Source organism: Phaethon aethereus, assembly GCF_964289735.1.
Source record: "Phaethon aethereus genome assembly, chromosome: 11".
NCBI lineage: Eukaryota > Metazoa > Chordata > Aves > Phaethontiformes > Phaethontidae > Phaethon > Phaethon aethereus.
Genome location: NC_138587.1, coordinates 19,691,398 through 19,714,007, shown reverse-complemented (window position 1 = coordinate 19,714,007; position 22,610 = coordinate 19,691,398). Strand labels below are relative to the sequence as shown.

General features: G+C 65.7%; 1 protein-coding gene across 1 annotated transcript; it reads left to right on the top strand.

Annotated features, from left to right (window-relative positions):
• Positions 1-7,992: 7,992 nt before the first annotated feature.
• LOC309408655 (semaphorin-3D-like) lies at positions 7,993-20,800 on the top strand (the record flags this gene model as incomplete). The annotated part of the gene is made up of 17 exons (XM_082004550.1): positions 7,993-8,116; positions 13,033-13,193; positions 13,939-14,001; positions 14,231-14,350; positions 14,710-14,812; positions 15,276-15,404; positions 15,711-15,856; positions 16,095-16,209; positions 16,372-16,441; positions 16,807-16,951; positions 17,032-17,254; positions 17,372-17,460; positions 17,884-17,925; positions 18,179-18,336; positions 18,546-18,610; positions 18,858-18,988; positions 19,074-20,800. 17 exons carry the CDS (start codon positions 7,993-7,995, stop codon positions 19,488-19,490), a joined length of 2,301 nt encoding a protein of 766 aa, XP_081860676.1. The 3' UTR covers positions 19,491-20,800.
• Positions 20,801-22,610: the final 1,810 nt, after the last annotated feature.

Here is a 22,610-nt window from a genome sequence, read left to right as displayed (position 1 = left end):
TGTTTCGGCTGGCCAGTTTAACGCTCGCAGCGAGGGCAGCTGCCTGCCTTCGAGCCCGCTGCTGCCAGCGGTCGCCCTGGTGAGCCTCGCACCAAAGCTACAGACGGACGAGCAGCCAGCTGGGGCGAACGGCCCGGCGCCCATCCGCAGTGTCTCCATGGGTTGCTGATCCGAGGAAATAACCTGGGTGGGAGCGGCAGCAGCGCTCCAGACAACCCCCTTGGCCACAGCCGGGGCGGAGGGGGGGGGCTGCGAGGTCGCTCAGCCGCTCAGCCGCTCGGGAGCAGAGGCGAAGACGCGTCCCCGGCTCCCCGAGCCGCGGGCCGGGGCACGGGGCGGCCCGCCGAGGAGGCTGCCGGAGCGTGGTGCTCTGCAGGGGTCCAAGGCTTGCAAGCCAGAGAGCTTACCCGGCAATCCAGGCTGTAATTACCGAGGAGCCCGGCCAAGACGCTCTGAGAAGAAGCAGATAAGAGTGCAGGCACCCTCCATCCTCATTAAAATACTTTCTCCGGCGAAGCCCCCCACGCCCGCCCAGCCCGTTCCAATTAGCGCGGCGGGCTGGGGAGAGCAGAGAGCAGGGCTCCCGCTGATGAAAAGAAAACACTGCAGAGCTTTCGAGCGTCGGGGGAGGCGGGCGGCCCCGGCGGGGACAGCGAGGGGCCCTGGGAGCGTGACCGGCAGCCGCATCACTGGCGGGGCAGGGGCTTCACAGCCAGCTCCCGCCCGGAACGGCGCTGGGACTGCAGCTGGGGAAACGCGGCTGAAGCCAACAACTCTCTGAGGGGTGCTGAGCATCCCTGCCCGATGGGTCTGGAGGTGGGAAGCACCAATCCCCGGTGAACGAAGAAAACGCGCGTTGCAAATCGCGCGGGTTTGCTGCAAAATGCCTTGGCGGCTTAGGGCAGCGGCAGGCTCTGGCTTGGGAGGGCTGGCACGCCTGCAGCCTGCCTGTCCAGGGAAGAGGGGTGCTTCCGCGCTCCCCAGGGCTGGTTCTCTCGTGAGGCACCCCTGGGGACGGAGCTGCCCCCAGCCCCCGGCGCTCTGCTGGGGTGCTTCAGGGGGACCCGTCCCTGGGACGACCCTAGGACGCCGGCACGTGCCCACCAGCACCCTGGCCGAGCCCACCGCTTCTTTTGCAGGGGCCACCGAAGGACCAGCAGCCCCTGACACCAGGCGATGGCTGAGCCTGCCCGAGCTCGAGCCGGTGACCCAGAGCTGGCAAGCCCTGTACGAAAACCCTGGGTGTCACCCAGCCCCTCTCCCCAGCAGAGGCTTTTCAGCCAGCCTGCGGCAAGAAGCATTAGCCACCCCGTCCCTGGCTAGAGTCCGTGCTGACTGCCGGCCTCGGAGCCCCTGCCGCGTTTTAGCACGCGCCTGGTTCACCCAAACCCAGCCTGGAAAGTCTGAAGCCCCGAAAACGTCTCCTGAGCGGGGCAGAGCTCCCCGAGTCTCACGAGGGCTGCCCTGAGTGTCAGGCCACGGTACAAATGGCTCTGAGGAACGTGGCGCTGCCCCTGAGGACCCCCAAGGCTTTGGGGGGGGCTGGCCTGGTGATGGAGCGGGCAGCATGGAGCCCCTTCGCTGCCTTCTGTGGGTGCTTTTTCCCGCACACAAGATCAGAGGGTGCCACAAGGCAGGTCCTGGCGTGGTTTGCCCCCTCTGGGAGCCCTGGCCGTGGCAGCGTCCCGCGGCCGCTTGCCTGAGCTGGGGCTTGGCAGCAGGACCTCAGCACCGCTCCGTGCCGGCGATGCGGTGCTGGTATGGCAAGGAGAGAGCCGGAGGGTGCACGGAGTCCCAGGAAGTCCCTGCCTGCCTGGGTTTTCCCTGAGGCGTGTTTGCCCGGGCTCAGCCGTCCGGTGGCACTGGAAGCTGCCTGTGCTCCGGCAGTGGTTTAGGTGAGGAGACTTGCAAGGTGCAACTGCGGTGCGTCTCCATCCGGCTCGCTCTGCACATGGGACTTGCGACCTCCCTGGTGCCGGATGCCCTTGGGGTGAATTAGAGATGGCGGAGGTTACTCGACGGGCGCTACCCGGCGCAAGCAGCACATTCAGCAACCCCAAAAAGCCCCGTGGGACCTGCTGTCTGAAAGTATGGCCGACCCAGCCCATCGCCGTGCCCATCACCGTGCGGTGAGACAAGCCCGGCTGCTGGGCCACCCTCCCAGCCCAGCGCCCGAGAGCTGAGCCAGAGCAGGCTTCACCTCTCTCAGTAGCAAGGGAAAGGTAGCGGCTGAGCCGGCGGCCTCCCACGGAAGGGATTAGCAGGATGTTAAGTGAAGTCAGGGCTTGGTAATTCCCCGTTCGCTTTCAAAGGCTGTGGTCCCAACCGGAGTGTGCCTTAAGCTACTGAAACTTGAAGGGAGACAAACACCGCTAGAGGAGGTGCTGCGTTTGCCCTCCCAAACCTAAAGGCTTACCCCCCACCCCACAGATAAGGAGCTGAGCCTGGCTCCCGCCTCCCCCGGCCCCAAGGAGAGAGAAAACTCCTGTCTGCACAGCGGGGCAGGCAGCCGGGCTCCGCCGGCGTCCGGGGCAGCGCTGATGGGTGGGCTCGGGGTGCAGGATGGAGCCCGCTTTCTCCGCGCGGCAGGGGAGGAGGACAACCAGCAGCGGAGGCCGAGGTCCGTCTTTGCGCGGCGGCACGGCTGGCATGCGCTCCGTGTGGCGTGCCAGGTCTCGGGGACCGGGACTGCTCGCACGTCAGCAGATGTAAAAAAGGGAACCGAGCGCTCAGGCGCCGAAGCGTCACGGCGGGCAGTGAAGTCCCTCCGATACCACCCAGACCACGGAGCCGCTCCTGTCCCGTCGCCGTTATCGCTGGGCGCCCGTCAGCGGGGAGCCCGCCTGCCTGGCAGGGGTGATGTGCCGACGGCGCGCCGCGAGCGCGGCCCGGCCGAAGGGCTGCGGTGTGCCAGTGGCAGCTGGAGTGCATTCTTCCCCGTTCGCGGCGCTTGGCACGCTTCGGCGGCGGGCGGTTGGCAAGGAAGGGTGATCCGGGGCTAATTGCCAGTGTGGGCTTTAACCTCAGGAGGCGGGAGCGCAGCAGGCTGTCGGGAGACGTCCCGGCTGGAAGGGAGCCCGCTGGCCGGCCTGGCCATGCTGTGGCAGAGAAACACGGGCAAAGCTTGAGCGACCTCAGCCTTGCTCTGTTATTGAACGGTTCCTCCTTCCAAACCCTCCGAAATCCGCTCCCCCTCAACCTCTGGGGCTCCGCGTGGGCGTGTGCGACCCGTGTTATGGAGGGGTGCATTGAAGCCCCGCCGTCGCGCCGGCCACGCCGTGGCACCCCGCCGCCACGCCGGCTCTGGCGCCGGCTTTTGAGGCCCCAAGTTGTGCCACGCCGCGGGAGCATCCCCTGCCCCGTCCCCGTCCCGCAAGCAGCGCGGCGCCGCGGGCTTTCCCGGCGCCGGTCCTGCCCCGGCCAGGCAGCGCGGGGGGAAGGCGGGGAGGGAGCCGAGGGCCCACCCCGGTGGCTTTGTCCTCCCGCCTGGAGAAGGACGACAGCTGCCTCTCCCCGCAGCTGCCGGGGCATCCATCATCCTGCGCAGGCCGGAGGGGAACAGCCGACACCCCGGGCTGAGCAAGGGAGGGTTTCTGCCGGCCGGAATCGGGGCCGGCAGCGCTTTAGGAAGCGAGGGAGACTCCCTGACGGCTGGGCACGGCCATCTTGCCTGCCTGAGGTCCCTGCTGGTTGCCTGGCTTTGCTCCTCGGTTTCCTTGCTGGGGTGGGACTCCATTCTCCCGGCTCCCAAAAACGGCGGAGCGGTACCTGCCCTCCCAGGCAGCGAGGAGACGACCCGCGCCCAGGGCTCCCGCGGCGGGGTGGCAGGACGGCCTCAAGAGCGTGAGGCTCGGGTCGGGGAGCCGGGGCTCGGCTGCTCGGCAGCCTCGGGACCCCCGTGGTGGGGAGGGTCCCGGCTCCCTGAGGCTCTCCCGGCTGCCCGGGGCCAGCATTTCTCCCCCTGCCCGTGGCCTGGCCGGCCCCGCAGCGTAACTGAAGAAGGCACCGGGGCTGCAAGCGGCGGGTGGGGATTAGCGGGGACACAATCGGGGCCTGTGAAAGCGCTGGGGCACATGGCGGGCTGCGCTGGGTGGGGAGGCAGCACGGGGGGCTGCAGGGCCGCTGAAGAGCTCGGCTTTGGCACGCTCTTCCCTCTCGGGAGATAATCCATAGCCTGATAAACCCCCTGCCAGTGCCCTTCCCCCTCCGAAATTTGGGCTGTGTTACACTATTCGCGGCATGGCGGCAAATAGGCGTTGTCAGGAGGAAATTGGTGCTTTCACGGATAAACAATTCCCTCCCATACTCGCACGTCTCAAACAGGAGGGATTTGTCTTTTCCCTGTGCCGCTCAGTCTCCGGCAAGACCTTCCAGGGGACTTCTTCCTCTCCAAAGGGAAAATTCCGCGCCGTGCCGTGAGACGGTGGCTCTAGGTGACGGCCCATCCCGTCGGGCTCCGGCAGGTCACCGGCAGCAGGGGAGGGAGGGCGCAGGGTAAGCGCTGGGTCCAGGGCGTCTGCTGGACCCCTGCGCCGCGGCGTCGCCGCCCGCGACGCCTACACCGAGGCGCTCCTGGCGACGGCCAGCGCCCCCGGAACAGGGCCATGGTCACCCACGTCCTCCCCCCTCCATGCCCCACGGTGCCCGGAGTATGAAATCTTAACCCCCAGCCGTCCCCTCGCCCAGCAGCCTGCCCTCAGCAGCACTTCCCTCTCCAAACTGAGATGGAAATAGTTGCAGCTCCGGACAGTTGATTATTTAAAACTGTCGGGACTGTTTAATTTAACCCTGGATTCATCAGCCGCAGCTTGTTTCCATCCACTAGACACCCGCGCTCCCCCGCTCGGTGTAAACTCTGCCTCTGCCGAGCTCTTCGCTCTTCGCCTCCAGGCAGATTTGGGCAGAGGTTTGCAGGCGGGGGACGTGACCCTGCTGCGTCTTTCCCGCCCCGGTGTCCCCGCTCCGGCCGGCACAGCGGGGGATGCCCCGGTGCCAGGGGTTGCGGGCGCAGCCGGGCCCGGAGCTGCTGCTGGGATTTTGGCTGTACGTCAGGGGACGGACATGCCGGGTCCCTCGCCGCTGCCTGGGCACGATGGCAAGGACCCCGAAGGCTTGGTGAACGCATGATACATATCAGGGAAGCCTTTCTTGTTGGAAGTTATCCTCCGACCGTGTTTTCTTTCCTTGCCCCTCCAGCAGGATCCCCCACTCTTTCTGACCCTGCACCCAGCTCTGCCGGGGTCTCCGGGTTCCTCCCGCGTGTGGCTGCTGCTCCTGCCACCATCAAACCTGCCTTTGGCATCCCCTGGGCGAGGAGACGAAGCGGGGGTACAACCAAGCCGTACGCGGGAGCGCGCACGCCCGCCCCGGCCCCTGCCGCAGGCACGCGAAGCATCCCCGCTGCTCCCCAGAGCCGGCCCCGCGGCCGTGCGTGAGCGTGTCGCGGAGGCAGGAGTGGTGCCCTGCCTGCCATCCGCAGAATCCCGACCCGCCCTGGCATCCCCTGCAGCTCCGGGTCATGACAGGTTCCTCCCGGGGCCGGCTTAGCCCAAACCTAAGCCTAGCACAGGCCCTGCTCCATTTATAGAAAGCTGCAATCAGAGGCCGGCGTTTTCCCGAGGCCTCCGGCAGCTGAAGGCACGTTGGTAAAAAAAAAAAAAAAAGAAAAAAAAAAAAAAAAGAATTGCCCGTGAAATCCCAGGCACGTCCTTGCGACGACTCCCGGGATGGCGGTGCTCGCTCAGGGCACAGCCGCGAGTCGGCAACAGGACGGGCCTGGGAGACACTGCTGCAGGCGCTGAGCGTGGGAAGAGCTGGGATGGCCGGAGCGTCCCCGGCACAGGAAAGCCGCCCATCACCTCTGCCTGCTGGGAAGGTGCTGGTGGGGGAAGCGAGGGCAGCGCTGCCGGTAGCGGGTCCCCAGTACGGCTGGTGGGGTTCTACCTGGGAACCCCCCGCCTCCCCGGTCAACGCGTCGAGCCACGAGCAGTCGAAACCTAGCCAAACCCCTCGTGTTAGTGGGTTTTGTTCCCCAGGCAGTGGCCGGCCGGTGGAAAAGCCTGCCCAGGAAAGGGTAGATGGGCTGAGAAAGCAGCCCCAAGCCCAAGAGAGACAGAGAACGGCACAGCCTCTGCCCCGAGGTCCCGTCCGGGTCTCAGGGTGGTGCCGGGTCTCCTGGCATGGGGGAAGGCTCCGGACCGCGGCAGGTTGTGCTGGCCAGAGCGAGAGCAAGGCAGCAGTGAGGGCAGGGAACGGGCAGGAGAGGAGCTGTGCCGAGGGGCTGCACCCCGGCCAGCGGCTGCTGCCTGCTCCCGTCTGCCGGGAGGGAGGGAAACCCCAACTCTGCAAGCCCGAAACCTCCCGAAGCAAAGCCGAGTGCTCCTTCTTGTGGAAGGCAGAGACCAAGGCAGCCAGAGAGGCTTGGCTGCGCCATCCCTCCTACACAGCCCTTCACCAGGGCGGCAGAAATCCCCTGCTCCTTGTGCCAAGAGCCTCTGGCCAGGAACGAGCCAAAAAACCCTCATTTTAAATGTCTCAGCCATCGGACTGAACGAACTTAATACCCAGCAAGAGGGAGAGTTAGTCAGAGCTGCCATTTAGAGACCGGGGCATTTATAAGCAGGAAAAAGCATCCAAACTGCCTGAATCGATCGCTGGGAGGTGCCAGGCGAGCCCCGCTCCCCGCGGGAGGTGTGGGAGCTGGCGGCTGCGGCAGTGAAACCCTGAACGCCCCTGAGGGGGTGTAAATGTAAGAGAGTCCTTCCAGCCTGCAGCATCCCGCAGCCAATGGTTGCTGGTGGCCTTGGAGAGGTCTGCGGTGACCAGGCCATTTGGTACCGTCCAGAGTGATGTATCATGGACGTGGGCGGCCGCAGCTGATGCTGAAGGGATCACCAAAGTGGCATTCGGTGCTCCGAAACATGAATTCCCCCTTCAGTAAGAGGGACAAGATTTAACCCCATGCTGAGATAAGATGAGTATTAGAGGTCCCTCACTGGGCTCTGGCCAAGCACCGGGAGCCTGAGCAGACATTTAGCAGAGGATGCTCCAGCTCCCAGAGCCCGTTGGCAGGTGCACCTCTCCCAAAGCACTACCTGCCTTTTCCCTGGTGCCAGTCACCTCTGGGATACAGAAATCCGAGCGCTCCAGAGTACCGCACGCCTCCCCTGGGCAGGCTGTGATGGCTGGTCTTCTGAAGTCCCCGGACATGAAGCGTGCTGGAGCTCCCGGGTGGCGGAAGGGGCAGCCGGTGAGAGGGTCTCCCAGACGCAGCCGCACTTCCCAGTACACAAACCGGCCCCGTGGGACCACCAGCTGCTCTGCCGGCTCCCGGAGGTGGAGGGCGCGGGGCGTCCCGGCTGGGACCGGCGCGGCTCACGGCCATGGAGACGTTCAGAAATCCTCCTCAGCCCACCAGAACCATCGACGATTGCTGAGGCTGCGAGGACAGCCCAGCCAGCGAGACGCCCACCCCCCTGGCCCTGCTGTCGCTCGCTGCCCGGCCGGTTCGGGTCCCTCAAGACAAGAGCTCCTCCCTTGCCCCCCCCAAGTGGGGGCTGGGCCGCGGCTCCCTGGCAGACGGCGGGTGCTGGGCTCAGATAAACCCTGACCGGGCGCTTGCAGCGGGCGCTGCTGGGCCCACAGCCTGTGCCGCGCCGCTGCAGCCCGGCGCGCCGAGCTCGCCGTGGCTGTGACCTCCCCCCGCAGCCCCGGCTCATTTTGCAGCGCTGTGGGTGTGCGAGGGGCTGGGCACTTGCTCTTGGTGGTTCCTCTCTTCTCGGGACGAGCTGACCTGCTGAGCCACCCCTCACAGAGCCTCAAGCACCCTCCCCAGCCAGGGGCCAGCGGGCCGGGGGTCCCGACCCGCACGCAGCCCGTCGTGGTGCAGCTTTCCCCCTTCTCTCCTCGCAGCTGGCGGCAGAGGCGGCATCTCGGCGCTGGACCATGGTGCTGTGAGGGCGAGGTGCCCCGTCCCCGCTGCCCAGCGCCAGGATGCAAGTCGCCCGCGGCCGCAGGCTGCCCCTCGCCGCGCTCCTCCTCTGCCTCCTCCTGCAGCAGCCGGGCTGCGGCAAGGCGTGGAAGCAGCACGCCCCGCGTCTTCGCCTCGCCTACAAAGGTAAGGGGGTTACCCAGGCAGATGCTCTCGGGGTCTGCGCCGTGCTTGGGAGCGAGGGGGGCAGCCAGGGCTCGGAGGAGGCAGGCAGTAGCCCCGCCGTTGCGGCTGCAACGTCTCCGCACGTTGGGCCCTTGGGATGTTTCATGGCCGCAGCCCCGAGCGCAGCCCCCTGAGGATGCTGCGCCGGCGCTGCCGGCATCGGAGAAGGGGGCTGAGCAGGGAACACCCTGCCCTGGTTCAGCCCAGCGCTGGGACCAGCGGGGATGTCTCCTGCTGCTCAGACTGACCCTGGGCATCTCCGGGCGTGTGCTGGGCTGGAGCTGAGCTGGGCAGCCCCAGGTCGTCACGCTCACCGTGCAGCGGGGACGCTGAGCCCCAGGCAGTGCTGCCGGCCCTTTCCCCTGCCTCCACCGGCACAGTCCTGCCCCAGCGCAGCCCTTCTGCCCTTACCCCTCCTTTCCTGCCCAGGAGAGGCTGATCCCTTGTACAGATCACTACCGTGCTGCACTTTACCCTTCCCCCTTGCATCTGTCTGTTTAGAGGATGAGCCCTTCAGGGGAGGCACCGCTTGCTCTTCTTGTGCTGGAGGCAAAGGGGGGGCCTCTTGGTCATCTGAAGGTGCAACAGGAGCAGGCTGTAGCACAGCATGCACCCCAGCAGGGAAGCGCCGAAGGAGGGAGCCTCTTGGGGAAGGGTTCCTGCAGGGGAACGACCTGAGCAGTTAGAGCAGAGCCCTGCTAGCCCGGCAGCTGGTCACCTTGCCATGGACCCGCAGCACAGTCTTTTAGGCTTTTAGGTTCTCCCATGTGAAAAGGAGCGAGTTGCTTTGAAGGACAGACGGCTCAGCACATCCCCGGTGCTGCCCCGGACCGGGCGGCTGGCAGGGCTCAGCCAGCCCCGCGCCGCGCCGGTGAGGCGGCAGCGCGGCTTGCCCGCGGGCGTCGCGCTCAAAGGCCTGGGGCCATCCTATTGGCCTGCTCCATCCCCCGGAGCAGCTCTTCTCTGGGCAGTGGCCACCGGCGATGTGGAAGATGCCCCCGGTTTGTGGCTGGAGAGGGCTGGACCTCCCAGGGACGCAGGACATCCCTGCGGGGAGAGGGTCCCCGCTGGCAGCCCGGCTCGGAAACATGGCGCGGGGTCTGCCTTTCCTTGGAACCGGAGAGGCGGAGCAGGGCTGCTGGGCAGCGGGAGCACAGAGGGACCACTGACTTCAAAGCCCCGGAGTGTGCTGGGCCCAGACATGCCAAAAGCCCTCGAGCCTTGGGCAGAGGCAGAAGAGGAAGCTCCCAGCATCAGGAGGGCTCAAGGACAATGCGAACAATGGCAGGGGATGTGACTCACGGACAGCGCGGGGCAGGTTCAAGGACACAATGCCTCGAGAAGTTTAGGTTTAAAAACCCCTAAAAAAAATAATAAAAGGAGGCCTGTGAGCGTCCGTCCGCCCCAGAGCCTACGGGGTCAGCCTGGCCCTCAGATCCCAGCATGGGGGAGGCAGGCAGAGCTCTTGGGGGGGCGGGGGGAGAAGATGCAAGCAGGCTTGTGAGAAGGAAATGACAGCACCGAAGGCTGGGAGAGCAAAGGAAGGATGGGGCACGGGGCACGGGGCCAGGAACAACAGCAGCGGCTCCCACCCCACCGAGGCGGCGAAGAGGAGGTGTATAACAGCGCGCCGGCGGCCACAGCCGTGCCAGAGGCAGCCTCCGGGCAAGGCTGGGCCGGGCCGGGTCAGCCCTGACGCTGCCCGGAGCTGAGCCTCGCTGTTTTCTGAGGCCACGCGGTGGAACGCAGCACGCCTCCCAGCTCCTCTTACTGAAGGAATCCAGGGCAGGCATGGCTAGCAGTTGGCAAGCGGGTCTTCTGCCAGCCTTTGATCTGCAGCCAGCCTGGCCGGGCAGGACCCAGAAGCCATCACCGTGCGGCCCGTGCTCGGGGGCGCGGGAGGCTGGTGGGTCTCTGGTTATCGGCACCAAAAGCTGCGCTGACACGTCTCTTATCAGCCGATGGCAGCAAGGGGCCGGAGCCCGATTCAGCGGCCAGCCTCCCTCCCTGGGCTTCAGGGGTCTCCGCCGCGGCCTGCCCTGCCTGCTGGCGGGGGGAAGCGGGGAGGGCAGCCCCCCGGCACAGCCGGGCTGTGACCCCAGGAAGCCCAGGGTCGCCCTGCACGGAGGATGCTGTGGCCAAGGGGCAGGCGGAGATGATGGATGGGGACGAGGCGGTTACAGGGGTCCCGACGGTGAAGGAAAACACCGTGGCCTTGGGAGATAATGAACACAAAGGAGAGGGTGTTTCTCCGGGCTCGCCCGTGGGTTTAGCCGCGGCGCAGCTGCTGCAGAGACCGCCTGCTTGTCTGCCCGGAGCGTTGGGGCTTGGCTCGAATACGCCAGCGTGTAGCTGGGGTGGGGGCAAGAAGAGGCTGGTTTGTGCGCAGCAGCTTCCCGCGGGCGGGGTCTGGACCCACAGCACTCGACGTCCCCTTGGTGCGGGCGCAGAACCGCGCCGCGGCGTCAGGCTGAGCCCCTCATGGTCGTTGGCGCAGCCGGAGGTCTCACGGTGCCGGTGCAGGGCAGCGAGCCCTTCCCAGGTCCTCCCACGTACTGTCACAGCAGCAGGGAGGGCTCCTCCGTCACCCTGCCTGACCTTGTCCTCGGATGGGGACGGGGCAGGTCAAAGAGTGAACCCGCTGGTGACGTTCCCTGCGACCAGCCTTGCCCCGCTCTGCTTGATTACACCCACGTACTGGATGAACCTTTGACCTTCCCCGCACCCCAACCTGACGCCCCAGCACCCTGCCCCTCGTTCCCCCCCAGAACCGGCAGGTCCCAGGAGCGTCGGCAGACACAGGAGGGTGGGCAATGCCCAGCAGCTCGCTGGGGACCCAGCGGTGACAGTGGCCCGCAGGCAGGGCCCGCAGGAATTCAGCTGTTGATCCCATTCGGCTGGTGGGAAACGGCTTGGAAATCTGCCCCCCATACCTGTGGCACCCAGAGGACACCCCTCGGGAACCCCAGGGAGAGTGGGGAATGAAGTGGGGTTGTGCACCATTTTTGTGGGAGCAGGAGGAGGGCCAGGAGCTCCCCGGCACAGCTGGGAGCAGCTCCTGGCAGAGGGGGATTTGCGTCCCGCAGCAACTGGAGCTGGGAGCCTGGAGGAAGGGGAAAAGGAAACGCTGGCTGGGAGCCAGCCTGGCTGCGTTGGCGTGGATCCGGGCAGGCACCCTGCCTGCTGCTGCCTGTGGCCTAGCAGGTCCTTCCCTGCAGGGACGAGCGGACGTCAGTGGCGTTTCCAGCTCGCAGGCACTGGCTCCGCTTCCCCTCTGCCCTGGAAATGGGGTGGAAGGAAGAGAGACGCAACCTCCCGGGGCAGCCGGTCCCCTTTGAACGCCGCCGTGCCCGTGCCCACGTACACCCCACCTGCACCGGGGCCGCATGTCCGCCCGTGCTCCCATCCACGTCAGCCAGCACCGGCTCCCCTCGACAGCTTCCCTCCCTCCGTTCCTGGCACACTGCTTCAGTCCACATGATTTTGGGTCATTTCTCAGCCTGGGTCTTACAGCCCACGCTGGGTTTCCATCCCCACTCCACCTCCCATCCAGCAGCAGCCCACCTCCATCTCCCCTTCCCTTTCGCACCTTTCCCTGCACAGCACCAAAGCCAAGAGAAGCCTTGCCAGCGTAGCCAGCCTTCACCCTATCGGATCCCGCCACTTTTGAAGATGAAAACGATGTGTTATGATTCCTGGAAGCTCTAAGACCCGCCTCGGTGCCGGTCTCCCCTGCCTTGACCCCTGGGAGCAGGCGCTCGCCGGGACGGCAGCTGCTGCGGTCCCGTGTCCGGTGCAGCAGCCGTCCCTGCCGTGCTGGGGGATGCTCGCCCTGGCAGCCGGCCCCAAAACCTGGCGCTGCACATCACGGACCGATGCGGGCCCCAGGGATGTTGTTTCAGGAGTGGTTAACCAAGATACAAGAGCTTATTGTCCCTCTCACACGCCCAGGTGCCCGCAACTGTGCTGCGGGGGCCATGCTAGCCGCCCCGGGCTTCTGCATAGGAGGAGCTACAGCCTGAGCAGCAGAGCATCCCCCGCTGCCCTCCGTGTCCGTGGTGGGTCCATGGCACGCTTCCCCCTCGGCAAAGTGGCTCTTCCCTCCACCAGTGCCAAAGGGGTGCTCTTGAGAGCCCCTTTTCTGCCTAATGCTGAGTTGAGGCTGCGTCTCGGCATGCGGGGGGGCAAAACGTGGGGTGACGGAGGCAGGGTCAGAGCAGCACCCCCAGCACACGGCTCCCGAGGCCAGGGACCAGCCATCCGTCTGTCTGTCCGTCCCAGTGCACCCAGCCGCCCGCCCGTACCTGCGCCTGGGGTAAGGCCCAGCGGCCAGCGGCCGCTTCACGGGCTAAAAGGCTCAGGGACGGGCGGCCAGCGGGGTGTCCAGGCTGGGCTGAGGTGCCTGTTTCCATACAGCCTTTCCGTGGAGAGACGCTTCGCCCCGGCAAATAGCCAACCCCTTTTTCATATAAACCCCCTCAATCTGAAGCCCAAGGAAAACGTGCTGGGAGTCTCCCATGTTCTCAGTCCCTTCCCCACAGTTTCGGGGTGCAGAGGCTTTGGGGCTCCTCGGGCTGGGCTGGCATCCCGCCCCACGCCCTGCAAACCAGTCCAGCCCAGGGCAAGGGCAGGGCAGTCTTCCTCTTCGTAAGGGTGACGGGCTGTTTCCTCCAGGTGGGTTCACGGGAGGAGGCTGCAAGAGGAGCTTCGGGGTACCGAGGATGGTGGTTTTCTGCTAAGGTGGTGGCAGGAACGTCGCATTCCCTTGGGGCAGGGGTGGGTAGCCAGAGCTGTCCCAGAGTCGGGGGGCACGGGGCTGCCTGCTTGCTGTGTCGCTCATGGATGGGTTTCTCTTTCTCCCATCTTGTGCTCCTTAGATCTTCTGAAATCCAACAGCTCTCGCCTGTTGCTGGCCTCAGGGGATGGGCTGGATTTCCAAGCCCTCTTGGTGGATGAAGACAGGGCTTGGCTGATGGTGGGAGCAAAGAACCACATCTTCCTGCTCCACCTGGACCATCCCAGCAGAGAGCCTGAGAAGGTCAGTGCTGGGAGGAGGCTGTGAGCACAGCCCTGGCCAGGCTGGCCTCTTCCTCCCCAGGAGCCGCTCCTTGTTCCAGTGCCGGGGCGTGGAGGTGGTTGTGCTCCGAGCTGGGCTGCTCTAATGTCACTGGGGACACATTTACACCAGGATGTCTCAATCAGTGGGGTCAACCCATCCCTGGCGGTGTTGAGCCCCACTGGGACAGGCCGACGCCGGGGAGGGACAGGGCGGCTTGGCCAGGAGAAGAGACCTGGGTGGACCCCGGGCACGGGTGGAAGGGCAGTGCCCGGAGCCCTGCCATCACACCTCGTCCCTGCTGCTGCTGCAAGAGCTAGAACAACTCCAGCAGCGGAGTCGGTTAATGTCATCCCAAGACATCCTGCTGGCGGGGTGCGCGGCTCAAGCCCAACAAAAGGAAAGCCCATTAAGGCGCTGCAGCCTGGCGTTCCCACGGGCTGGGATCCAGCGGAGCCTGCCCACCGACTGGGCGTGCCGTGGCCCACCCAGGCTCTTGTCCCCACACCAGATTTGCTTCTGAGCCTATTTGGCCGGCTGCCTGCCGGGCTTGGCCGGGCCCTGGGGACCCAAGGGGTGTCAGACCCCTTGCAGAGCAGCCCCATGTCCTCACTCTGCACCTGAGCCTGGCAGCAGCTTTTGGCTGAGCCCGTTCCCACTGGTGCCCGCGGGAGCCAGCCGACGCAGGCGGGTGAAGGAAAGCGTCGGTGGGGTCTCTGTGTTGCAGATTTTCTGGCCAGCCTCCAGGGAGCAGGTTGAGCATTGCCAGCTGGCGGGGAAGAACGTGGAGGTAAGCAGGGCTGGCAGCCCCTGGCTCGCGGCCTTTTGAGGTTTGCCCTGGATATTAAACTCCCACCTCACCCCAAAAGGGAGCGTGGGGTCTGCCTGAGATGAGGGTGTTGAGCCAGCCAGAGTTAAGCTCAGCTTACTGGCTTCCAGGGGAATATCTGGCCGGGCTCCCACATCCCGAGCAGACACACCTGGGCTCAGGCCGCTAACAAACATCTCCCCTCGAGCAGACGGAGTGTGCCAACTTCATCCGCCTCCTCCAGCCCTTCAACAGGAGCCACGTGTTCGCCTGCGGGACCGGCTCCTACCAGCCCGTCTGCGCCTTCATCCAGCTGGGAGCCAGGGGGAAGGTGAGGGACACCCTGGCCAGCCACACCCTGTTACAGAAGGTGTCAAGAGACCCCCAGCACATCCCCGTCCTCTTCCCCAGCGAGCTGGGGGGAGAGGGAGCCCCGGAGCCTGGGGAGCACGGCCGGCCAGCCCGGCACCGTCCCTGCCGCCCGCACGGCCTCACTGCACGTGGCGGGAAGCAGCTCCGGCTTGGCAGTGCCAAGGTGCCCTGTGGGGATGGGACTGGGATCTGGCAGCCCCCGCCAGGGACCCGCTCGTTGCAGAGGCGAGCACACCGGCCTCCTTCCCACTCTTCTCCCCATGTCCAGCTGGTTTCCAGCCTCCCCCTGGGCTGACATCTCCCCTTTGGCTCTGGCAGGGTCCCGGGGCTCCCCCCATGCGGTTGGTGACCCACTCCTTGGAATCGGGGCGAGGACGGTGCCCGTACAGCCCCCACGAACCCTTCACGGGGCTCCTCATCGGTAAGAGGGAGCGGGGAGCAGGGACGATGCTGGAGGGTGGGAGCACTGGGAATGGCCCGTGCTGGGAGGCGATGGCAGTGGTGCCTGCGCCCTGGCTCTGCTCCGCGTGGGCTGTGGTCCTGGGCTGGTGCCCGAGCGAGTGCGCGTGAGAGGGGCCATCCCGCAGAGCCCGATCCTGGCCCAGTTCAGGTTCCTACAACAGAATCAGGAATGTGGGGTGCAGACTGAACACCACGCGCGTGGGGGTGCGCGGTGTCACCAGCCTGCCCGCCTCATACCGGTGCTGTGGAAGGGCTAGCTGGGTGTGGGGCCAGAAGCCATGTCGGGTCATGGGTCTGGAGGAGGCTCCCAGCAAGGCTGTGCCACCTCCACCCTCCCGGAGCCTCCGAGGACACCGGGGCGTCCTGCCAGGGTCCTCCAGCAGTGGCACCCCAACCCACCCGCGCCCCCTCTGCCCCCACAGATGGGGAGCTGTATTCGGGCACCTCCAGTGACTTCATGGGCAGCAGCGCCGCCTTCTTCCGGACCTGGGTCCATGGGGCCGAGCAGAGCTACATCCGGACGGAGCAGAACCAGGACCACTGGCTCCATGGTAGGAGCGGGGGGACCCGCGGGGCACGGGGGGCTTTCCTGCCGGCTAGGGAGAGGCTGGGGCCAGCACTGGGTCCCGACCTCGGCGGTCTGGCCCCCTTCTCCTCTCTGACCGATGAAGCCTCTGGTGGGACCTGTGCTCCAGCACGCGCCAGGAACGGGGCTCTGCCTCCTGGGTAGCAGGGTCTCCACGGGGCACCCCGCATACCCTCAGCATCTCACACTGCTCCCGAGGGCCTTCCAAGGGCAGTACAACAGGGTCGGATCGGGACACAGGGCCATGTCGTGCTGCTCCTTCCCCCCACAGAGCCCGCCTTTGTCGGTGCCTACGCCATCCCCGATACCTACAACCCGCACGACGACAAGGTCTACATCTTCTTCCGCGAGACGGCCATGGAAGCTGGGCAGTGGGAGAGGCGGCACATCCACGCCAGGGTGGCTCGGGTCTGCAAGGTCAGTCACCAAAGGCCGGCATGTCGTGGCCAGGTGTCCCACCAGGTGGGCTATTACCTTCCCTGGGCCCAGGGCTATCCCAAGCAGGGGCCCACAGCAGGACATGAGGGTGTCACCGCACCCCTACCACAGAGCAGAGGGCTCAGGGCTGAGGGTGTCCCGCTGCGGGGACCGAGGAGTGCACGGTGCGGGGGGGGCTGGAGAGGCTGGGCTGAGCCCGGCTCTTGGTGCCCGGCAGAACGACGTCGGAGGGAAGCGCAGCCTCATCAACCGCTGGAGCACGTTCCTCAAGGCCCGCTTGGTGTGCTCCATCCCTGGGCCCCAGGGCACCGAGACCCACTTCGACCAGCTGGGTGAGTGCACAGCCTGGTCCGCAGCCGGGAGTGGCGCCGCTCGCCAAGGCTGCTCCTTCCAGCGCGCCCCAGGGCGGTGGGCACGGCATGGAGGACGTCCTCCGCATCCCCTGGACCTGCGCTCCAGCTCCCAGGTGCCTCATCTCCGCCCTCTCTTTGCAGAGGATGTTTTCCTCCTGCGCACGCGGGACCCCCAGAACCCCCTTGTCTTCGGCCTCTTCACGGTCTCCAGGTGAGGGGGGGCTCTGGCTAGTCCCTGCGTGGGGCAGTCCAGCCCCCACAGCCCCTCACCAGTGCTGCCCGCGGGGGGGAGAAGGGCAGGACCCAGCTGGGAGAGGACGGGCCACCAGCCATTTCAACGGCTTCCTCTGCTGCTGGTTCACCAGCCCATCTGCCAAACCACCAGGTTTGGCACCGGCACAGCCAGTGGTCCCCCAGGCTGGCCTGGCTGTGCCGAAAGGATTCCTGTCCCCCCCGGGTGCCATGCCTGACTCCTGGGCTGGCAGGGGATAGCATGGGGCTCAGGGGCACGGGCGTGCCTGTGCCTGGCCCCTGTGGAGCAGCAGGGACGCTGACAGCCCCACGGTTCCCCCACAGCGGTGTCTTCAGCGGCTCTGCCGTCTGCATCTATTCCATGGCTGCCGTGAGAGCTGCCTTCAGCGGCCCCTTTGCACACAAGGAGGGATTCGACTACCGCTGGGTAGAGTACAAGGGCCGCGTCCCCTATCCCCGTCCCGGCACGGTAAGGGGCTGGGGAGCAGGGTGGGGGGGAGCAGGACAGGCTGGCCCGGCCCTAACGCGGCCCCCCGCGTTGCCACACAGTGCCCCAGCGAGACCTACGACCCCCTGCTGCAGTCCACCAAGGACTTCCCCGACGAGGTGATCAGCTTCATGCGCGCCCACCAGCTGATGTGGGAGCCCGTGTACCCGCAGGGCCGCCAGCCCGTCCTGGTGAGGGTCAACGTACCGTACCGGCTGCAGCGGCTGCTGGTGCACAGGCTGGAGATGGAGAGCCGGCACCACGACGTGCTCTTCCTCGGCACAGGTGGGAACTCGCCCCAGCTCTGGGGATGCTGTCGGCACGTGGCGGCTTGCAGGGCACACCGGCCCTGCTGGCTTGGGTGGCTCCCAGCCCTGACAGCTCCTCCCGTTGTGTTCACAGATGAAGGTAAAGTCCTGAAGGTGGGGCTGGCCGGAGGGGTGAGCCGTGGCACCGAGGTGATCAGTCTGGAGGAGATCGGCGTCACTAAGGTGTGGGAACCGGGGGCTGGACCGCGCAGCCTCCCGTCGCTCGTGGCCGAGGTCCCTCGCCTCACTGCCGGTGGCTCCCACCTGCCCTGACCGGCAGGCGATGCTCGTAGCATGGAGGGGAGCTGGGGGGATGGCACCTGAGTCGTCTCCCAGCTCCCCAGACGGTCCCCAGGAGGGGTGGGGGTGGCACAGCAGAGCCCAAACTAAAATGGGAGGGCTGGGCGCGGGTTGGAAAGCACGGCAGCTGCTGCCCACGCAGAGCAGGGCCAGCCCAGGCTGCCTGCACGGAGCGCGAGGAGCTGGGAGCAGGGAGCTGGGCCAGGGCCCCGGCACCCTGCCACCCGGGGGTCCCAGCCCCACTGGCAAGCTGGGGCACCCAGGAAGGGCCGACACGGCTGCAGCACCCTCTCCCTTCCCCTCCAGGTGCCTTCTCCCATCCTGGACATGAAGTTATCACCGAAGCGGGTGAGTTCTCCCTCCTGCTTCTTCCTAAAGCAGCCAAGGGACAGGGCACAGAAGGCAGCTGGCCCCCGTCCCTCTCTCTGGGTCCCTCGGCCTCAGGGCTTGCACATTTAGGGAATGGGCTCCTGCCAGGGCAGCTTGGGGGGTGGCAGGCTCTGCCCCCCACGCCGGCCCGGGGCAGGGCGCTCTGTTCCCTGGCTAGCCCCGGTGCCCAGCCTGCGGGCACTGACTGCCGCTGTTCTGCTTGCCCGAGCAGCAGGAGCTGTTTGTGAGCAGCACCCACGGGCTGCTCCAGCTCTCCCTGTACCGCTGCGAGCTCTACGGCAAAACCTGCACTGACTGCTGCCTGGCCAGGGACCCATACTGCACCTGGGACAGCAGGACCTGCGCCCCACACCTGCTCACCGAGAAGAGGTGAGCGTCCGCCCAGGCCAGCCCTCCTGTCCCCCTGCAAAAGGATGGCGTTCGGAGCAGGGAGCTCCTGGAGCTTCACCTGTCAGCCCAGACCCCTGCTGCCACCCTGCCTGCCTGTCCCCCAGCCCTCCCTGGTGCCCCCAGCCCTCCCCTTCTCCCTGGGTGCTCTGCCGTGGAGGGGTCCCACAGCCCTGTCTGCTCTTCCGTAGACGTGCCCGCTGCCAGGACGTGCTAAAGTCTGACCCACTCAGCCAGTGCCAGGACACCACAGAGGGTGAGCCCCAGCCCCTCTGAGGAGCCCCAGAGCAGGCAGCCAGCTCTGCTCGGGGGCCAGCGGTGCCCAGGAGGGCGGGCAGCGTGGCGCTGAGAAACCAGTGCCCACCAGCTGCACCAGCACTGTCCGCCGCAGACCCCGTGCCGCTCTCTGCGTGCTGGGTCCTCCGTGCTGCCCTCCCTCCCTGCCCATCACACAGCTCCCACGCAGGGTACTCACCCCTTCCCCTGTCCCGTCCCCTGCACAGGGACCGCTGCCACGGAGAAGCTAGTTTTTGGGGTGGAGAAGAACTCAACCTTCCTCGAGTGCCTGGCGCGCTCCCCGCAGACGACTGTCCGGTGGCTGGTGCGGCGCAGCGAGGAGACGGGCCTGAGCGAGGTACGGCGGACAGGGCGGCAGGGGCGAGGCGCAGGGGTGGCTCGGTCCCCGGGGACTGACCCACGGTGCTCTGCCTTTGCCTCAGGTGAGGAACAACGGCCGCTTCTCGGTGCTGGAGCAAGGGCTGCTGATCCGCCAGCTGGCGAGGGAGGATGCGGGCGCCTACGAGTGCCAGGCGGTGGAGCGCTCCTTCTCCCGGCCCCTCACCCGATACAGCCTCCGCGTCATCAGGCACGAGGCCATGGAGGTGCCACCTCACAAACGGAGCAAGGGGGCCGAGCTGGGAGGGCCCCACCAGAGCCCCCGGCCCCGGATTGACCTGCACCCAGGCTACAAGGGCTTCCCCCGGGCCCTGGGGGCACCAGGCACCAGCCTGGATATCTACTGCAACGCCCTGCGACAGCAGGAGAGGCAGCGGCAGAAAGCCTGGCACCAGCAGTGGCAGCACCCGTCCCCGGACAGCAAGAGCGGCCGGGTGCGGAGGCACCCGCAGCCCCTGTGAGGGTGCCGAGGGAGCCGGGGCCGCCCGCAGCTCCCTTCCCGGGCTCCCCGGGGCCCTTCTGGCACGCAGGCATTAGCTCTGAGACACCTCTCAGCTTCCCGTGCAGAAACGCCTCGCTGTTACTACCTCAAACCCTGCCCGCCCCCGCTGCCTCTCCGTGCACCCCACGGGGCGCGCCGGGGCCAGGGCACGCAGCCCGCACCGGCTCTCCGAGACTCAAAGCTATTTACACCCTGCAGAATATTTATTCTCCTTGTTTTCCCCTTAATGACGATCATTAGCAGCAGCAATAATAAGCACAGAGGACAGAGAAGGGAAAGAGCCAGCTCTCACAAGCGGTTCCCTGACCCGGCGGGGCGCTCACCTGGGCGGCTGCGGAGGTGCCGGCAGAGCCCAGATGCTGCTGGCTACTTGCCGAGGCTACGAGGCGCAGCTACTTGCTGAGCCTGGGCTCCTGAGGTTTGTGGAGATGCCCATGCCCAGCCCAGCTCTGATCCACTTCAAACCACACCGCTTTTTAAAATTCTGACATTTATTTTACCAAAAAAAAGAGAGAGAAACAACAAGCGGTTATACCAACTTACAATTTATTATTTTTTTAAAAAATGACATGAAACACAAGTAAAAATAAATACATCATATAAACAACAAATTGTTCAAAGTCTCTGTTCTGGGAGATCAGGCGAGCACATCCCGTTTGACAGAGAGAAGAGGGAAGCACATGATCATGCGTGGGGCCAATGGACCGACCCACCCAGCTAGCGATACTCCTCTTTCCAACCACAAAAAGACAGGCCACAAACTAAGGCGGTAGTAAAAAAGAAAAGAGGGGGGGGGGAAAAAAGAGAGAGAGAAAAAAAAAAGAATCCCAAAACCAAGGAAAAAAACCCCAAATGAGACTCAGTGATGGATTCCTGCAGGCTCCCGTGGGTCTGCCAGAGACTCCAGCTCCGAGCCAGGTGCCACCAAGGCAGGAGCCACAACGCAGCCGCGGGCAGTGGCGCTGGGCCGGGAGGCGGCAGAGGTTGCCCTCCCTCACTCGCACCGCCGTCCCTCCGAAGGGAGCGCTCGCTCCAAGTTGCAAGGAGCCATCATCTCACTGTAATCTAGCTGGACTACGTTCCCCTTTTAACCTCTGCCCCCCGCCCCAGCCCCCCCACCCCTCCCAAGACCGGATTAACAAAATTCATCCCAGAGTGGCGAGAAACACCAGTTGTGAAGGTATTTGCTGTACTTGTCCCTTTTGGCCCGGAAGCCATCCACAAACCCAACAGCAATTCTCTTGCATTCCGCCATTTGCTGACATCATTAAGCCAAAATATACATCATTTCTAGCGAAGCCCCTGTGGAAATCCCGTCCTTTGCTTGCCGGAATATTTGCTTTCTGTGACTACCTGCATGCACCCCACCACCCTCCCAGGCACTCTGGGGGACCCAACATGGGCCAGGCAGGGCTCCATTGCCCCCACCCCACAGCCCCCCATGACGCCCCAAGAGCCGTGCCAGCGGCGGGGCACAACCACCGAGACTGGGGCACACAGCAGCCACCTCCCGCCCCACTCTGCCCGTGGCTTTACGTCCCGCAGCGGTACCCAGCCTTCACCCGACTGTCCCCAAGAGTGGACACCCCCCACCGAAGGGAAGGGCTGCGGGCCACTGGGGAGGGCAGCTGGCCGCCCTCGAGGCCCCCACGGCTCTGCCCCGGCCTCTGGGCTGTGCTCAGAAATCTGCCTTAGCGTCCAAAAGCCTCAGCGGAGGGTCCTGCACTGCTTGTCCTCAGTGTCACCCGCAGCCCCGCCGCCACTGGCAGCTGCTTCCGTCCGGTCATTGGGAGAGAGAAATTCAGCAGCAAAAGAGAAATTTAACCCGTGCAAGGAAAGCTCCTGTTCCAGGCTCAGGAAAACCGAGACGGGACCCTCTGCAGCAGAACCACGTGCTGAAGAGGAGAAAAGTCTGGGGAGGGCAGATGAGGGGGAGAGGGAGTGCCCTAGGAGAGGAGTTTTAGGGCTCAGAGAGGTCATCCCCCCCAGAAAGCCCCTGGGTAACCCGCATGCCCTCGCAGCTTCTGTGGGGTGGAGGAAATCCTTCCCGCAGCGCCGCGGGAGAGAGGTGCCTCCAGTCGCCTTGGAGCAGCCCCAGCCGCTGCCAGCCCCCATGGGAGCCCCATGGTCAGGGCGTCACGGCTATCTCTGCGACCACCGCTCAGCCGAGGCCCTGACAGGCCCAGGGAACCCAGCCCCTTGCTCAGGGGGTGCTCAGGGCTGGTACGTGGGGCAGAGAGGTGCTGCCCCGCCATGCTCAGGGCGGGCGGCGGGGGCTCGCTGGGCAGGGGCACAGTGCTGCAGCTGCCCGCAGCAGCGGGTGTTGGCCAGCGAGAGGAAGCCTCTCGTGGCAGGACGCATGTGGGGGCGGCCGCACCACGGGAGAGTGGCGAGGGCCCTCCAAGCTGCCGTGGCCATGCAGGAGCCGGGAGAGCCCTTGCACCTCGCCCCGGTGCCAGGAGGCTAGCAGCCAGCCCGTAGCACAAAGCGTGCGTCCTGCGGCAGCCGAGCACCAGCTGCCTCCAGCTCCTACGGCCACAGGGCTGGGGCTATGCCGGGGAACCCCGGGAAGACATCAGACAGCAGCGTGGGGATGCGTCAGGGCCTGCTCAGGAAGCCCCGGGTGCTCTCCTGGAGAGACAAGGAGCAGAGAAAAGGGCACACAGTCTCAGGCATCCAGAGCCACAGTGCCAACTGCCCCCAGCCGAATCTTCGTGCCTTGTCTCAGCACAGAGCCACAGAAAGGCCCCGTTCAGAAAGGACGTGGGAGGGTCCCTCAGACGAACCCCACTACCCTGACCACCACCAGTGAGGACCGGGGCTGCGGCAGGGCTCCGGTGAGGGTCTGCTCACGCTCCGGCCTCCCGCACGCAGGTCTCAACACTTGCTACTCTCGACAAGGAAAGCCCTTGCCTAGGTCCATTCCCCAAATCCACCGGAAAACTGACAGCCTCACAGGGACGCAACGGACATCTGGGCAAGCTCGTCATAACAATCAGTGTCACAGGGTTGTGCATGAGGTGGACACACAGAGCACAGGAGGGCATGACTCACAGATGCAGCACTGTCAAGTCTTTGG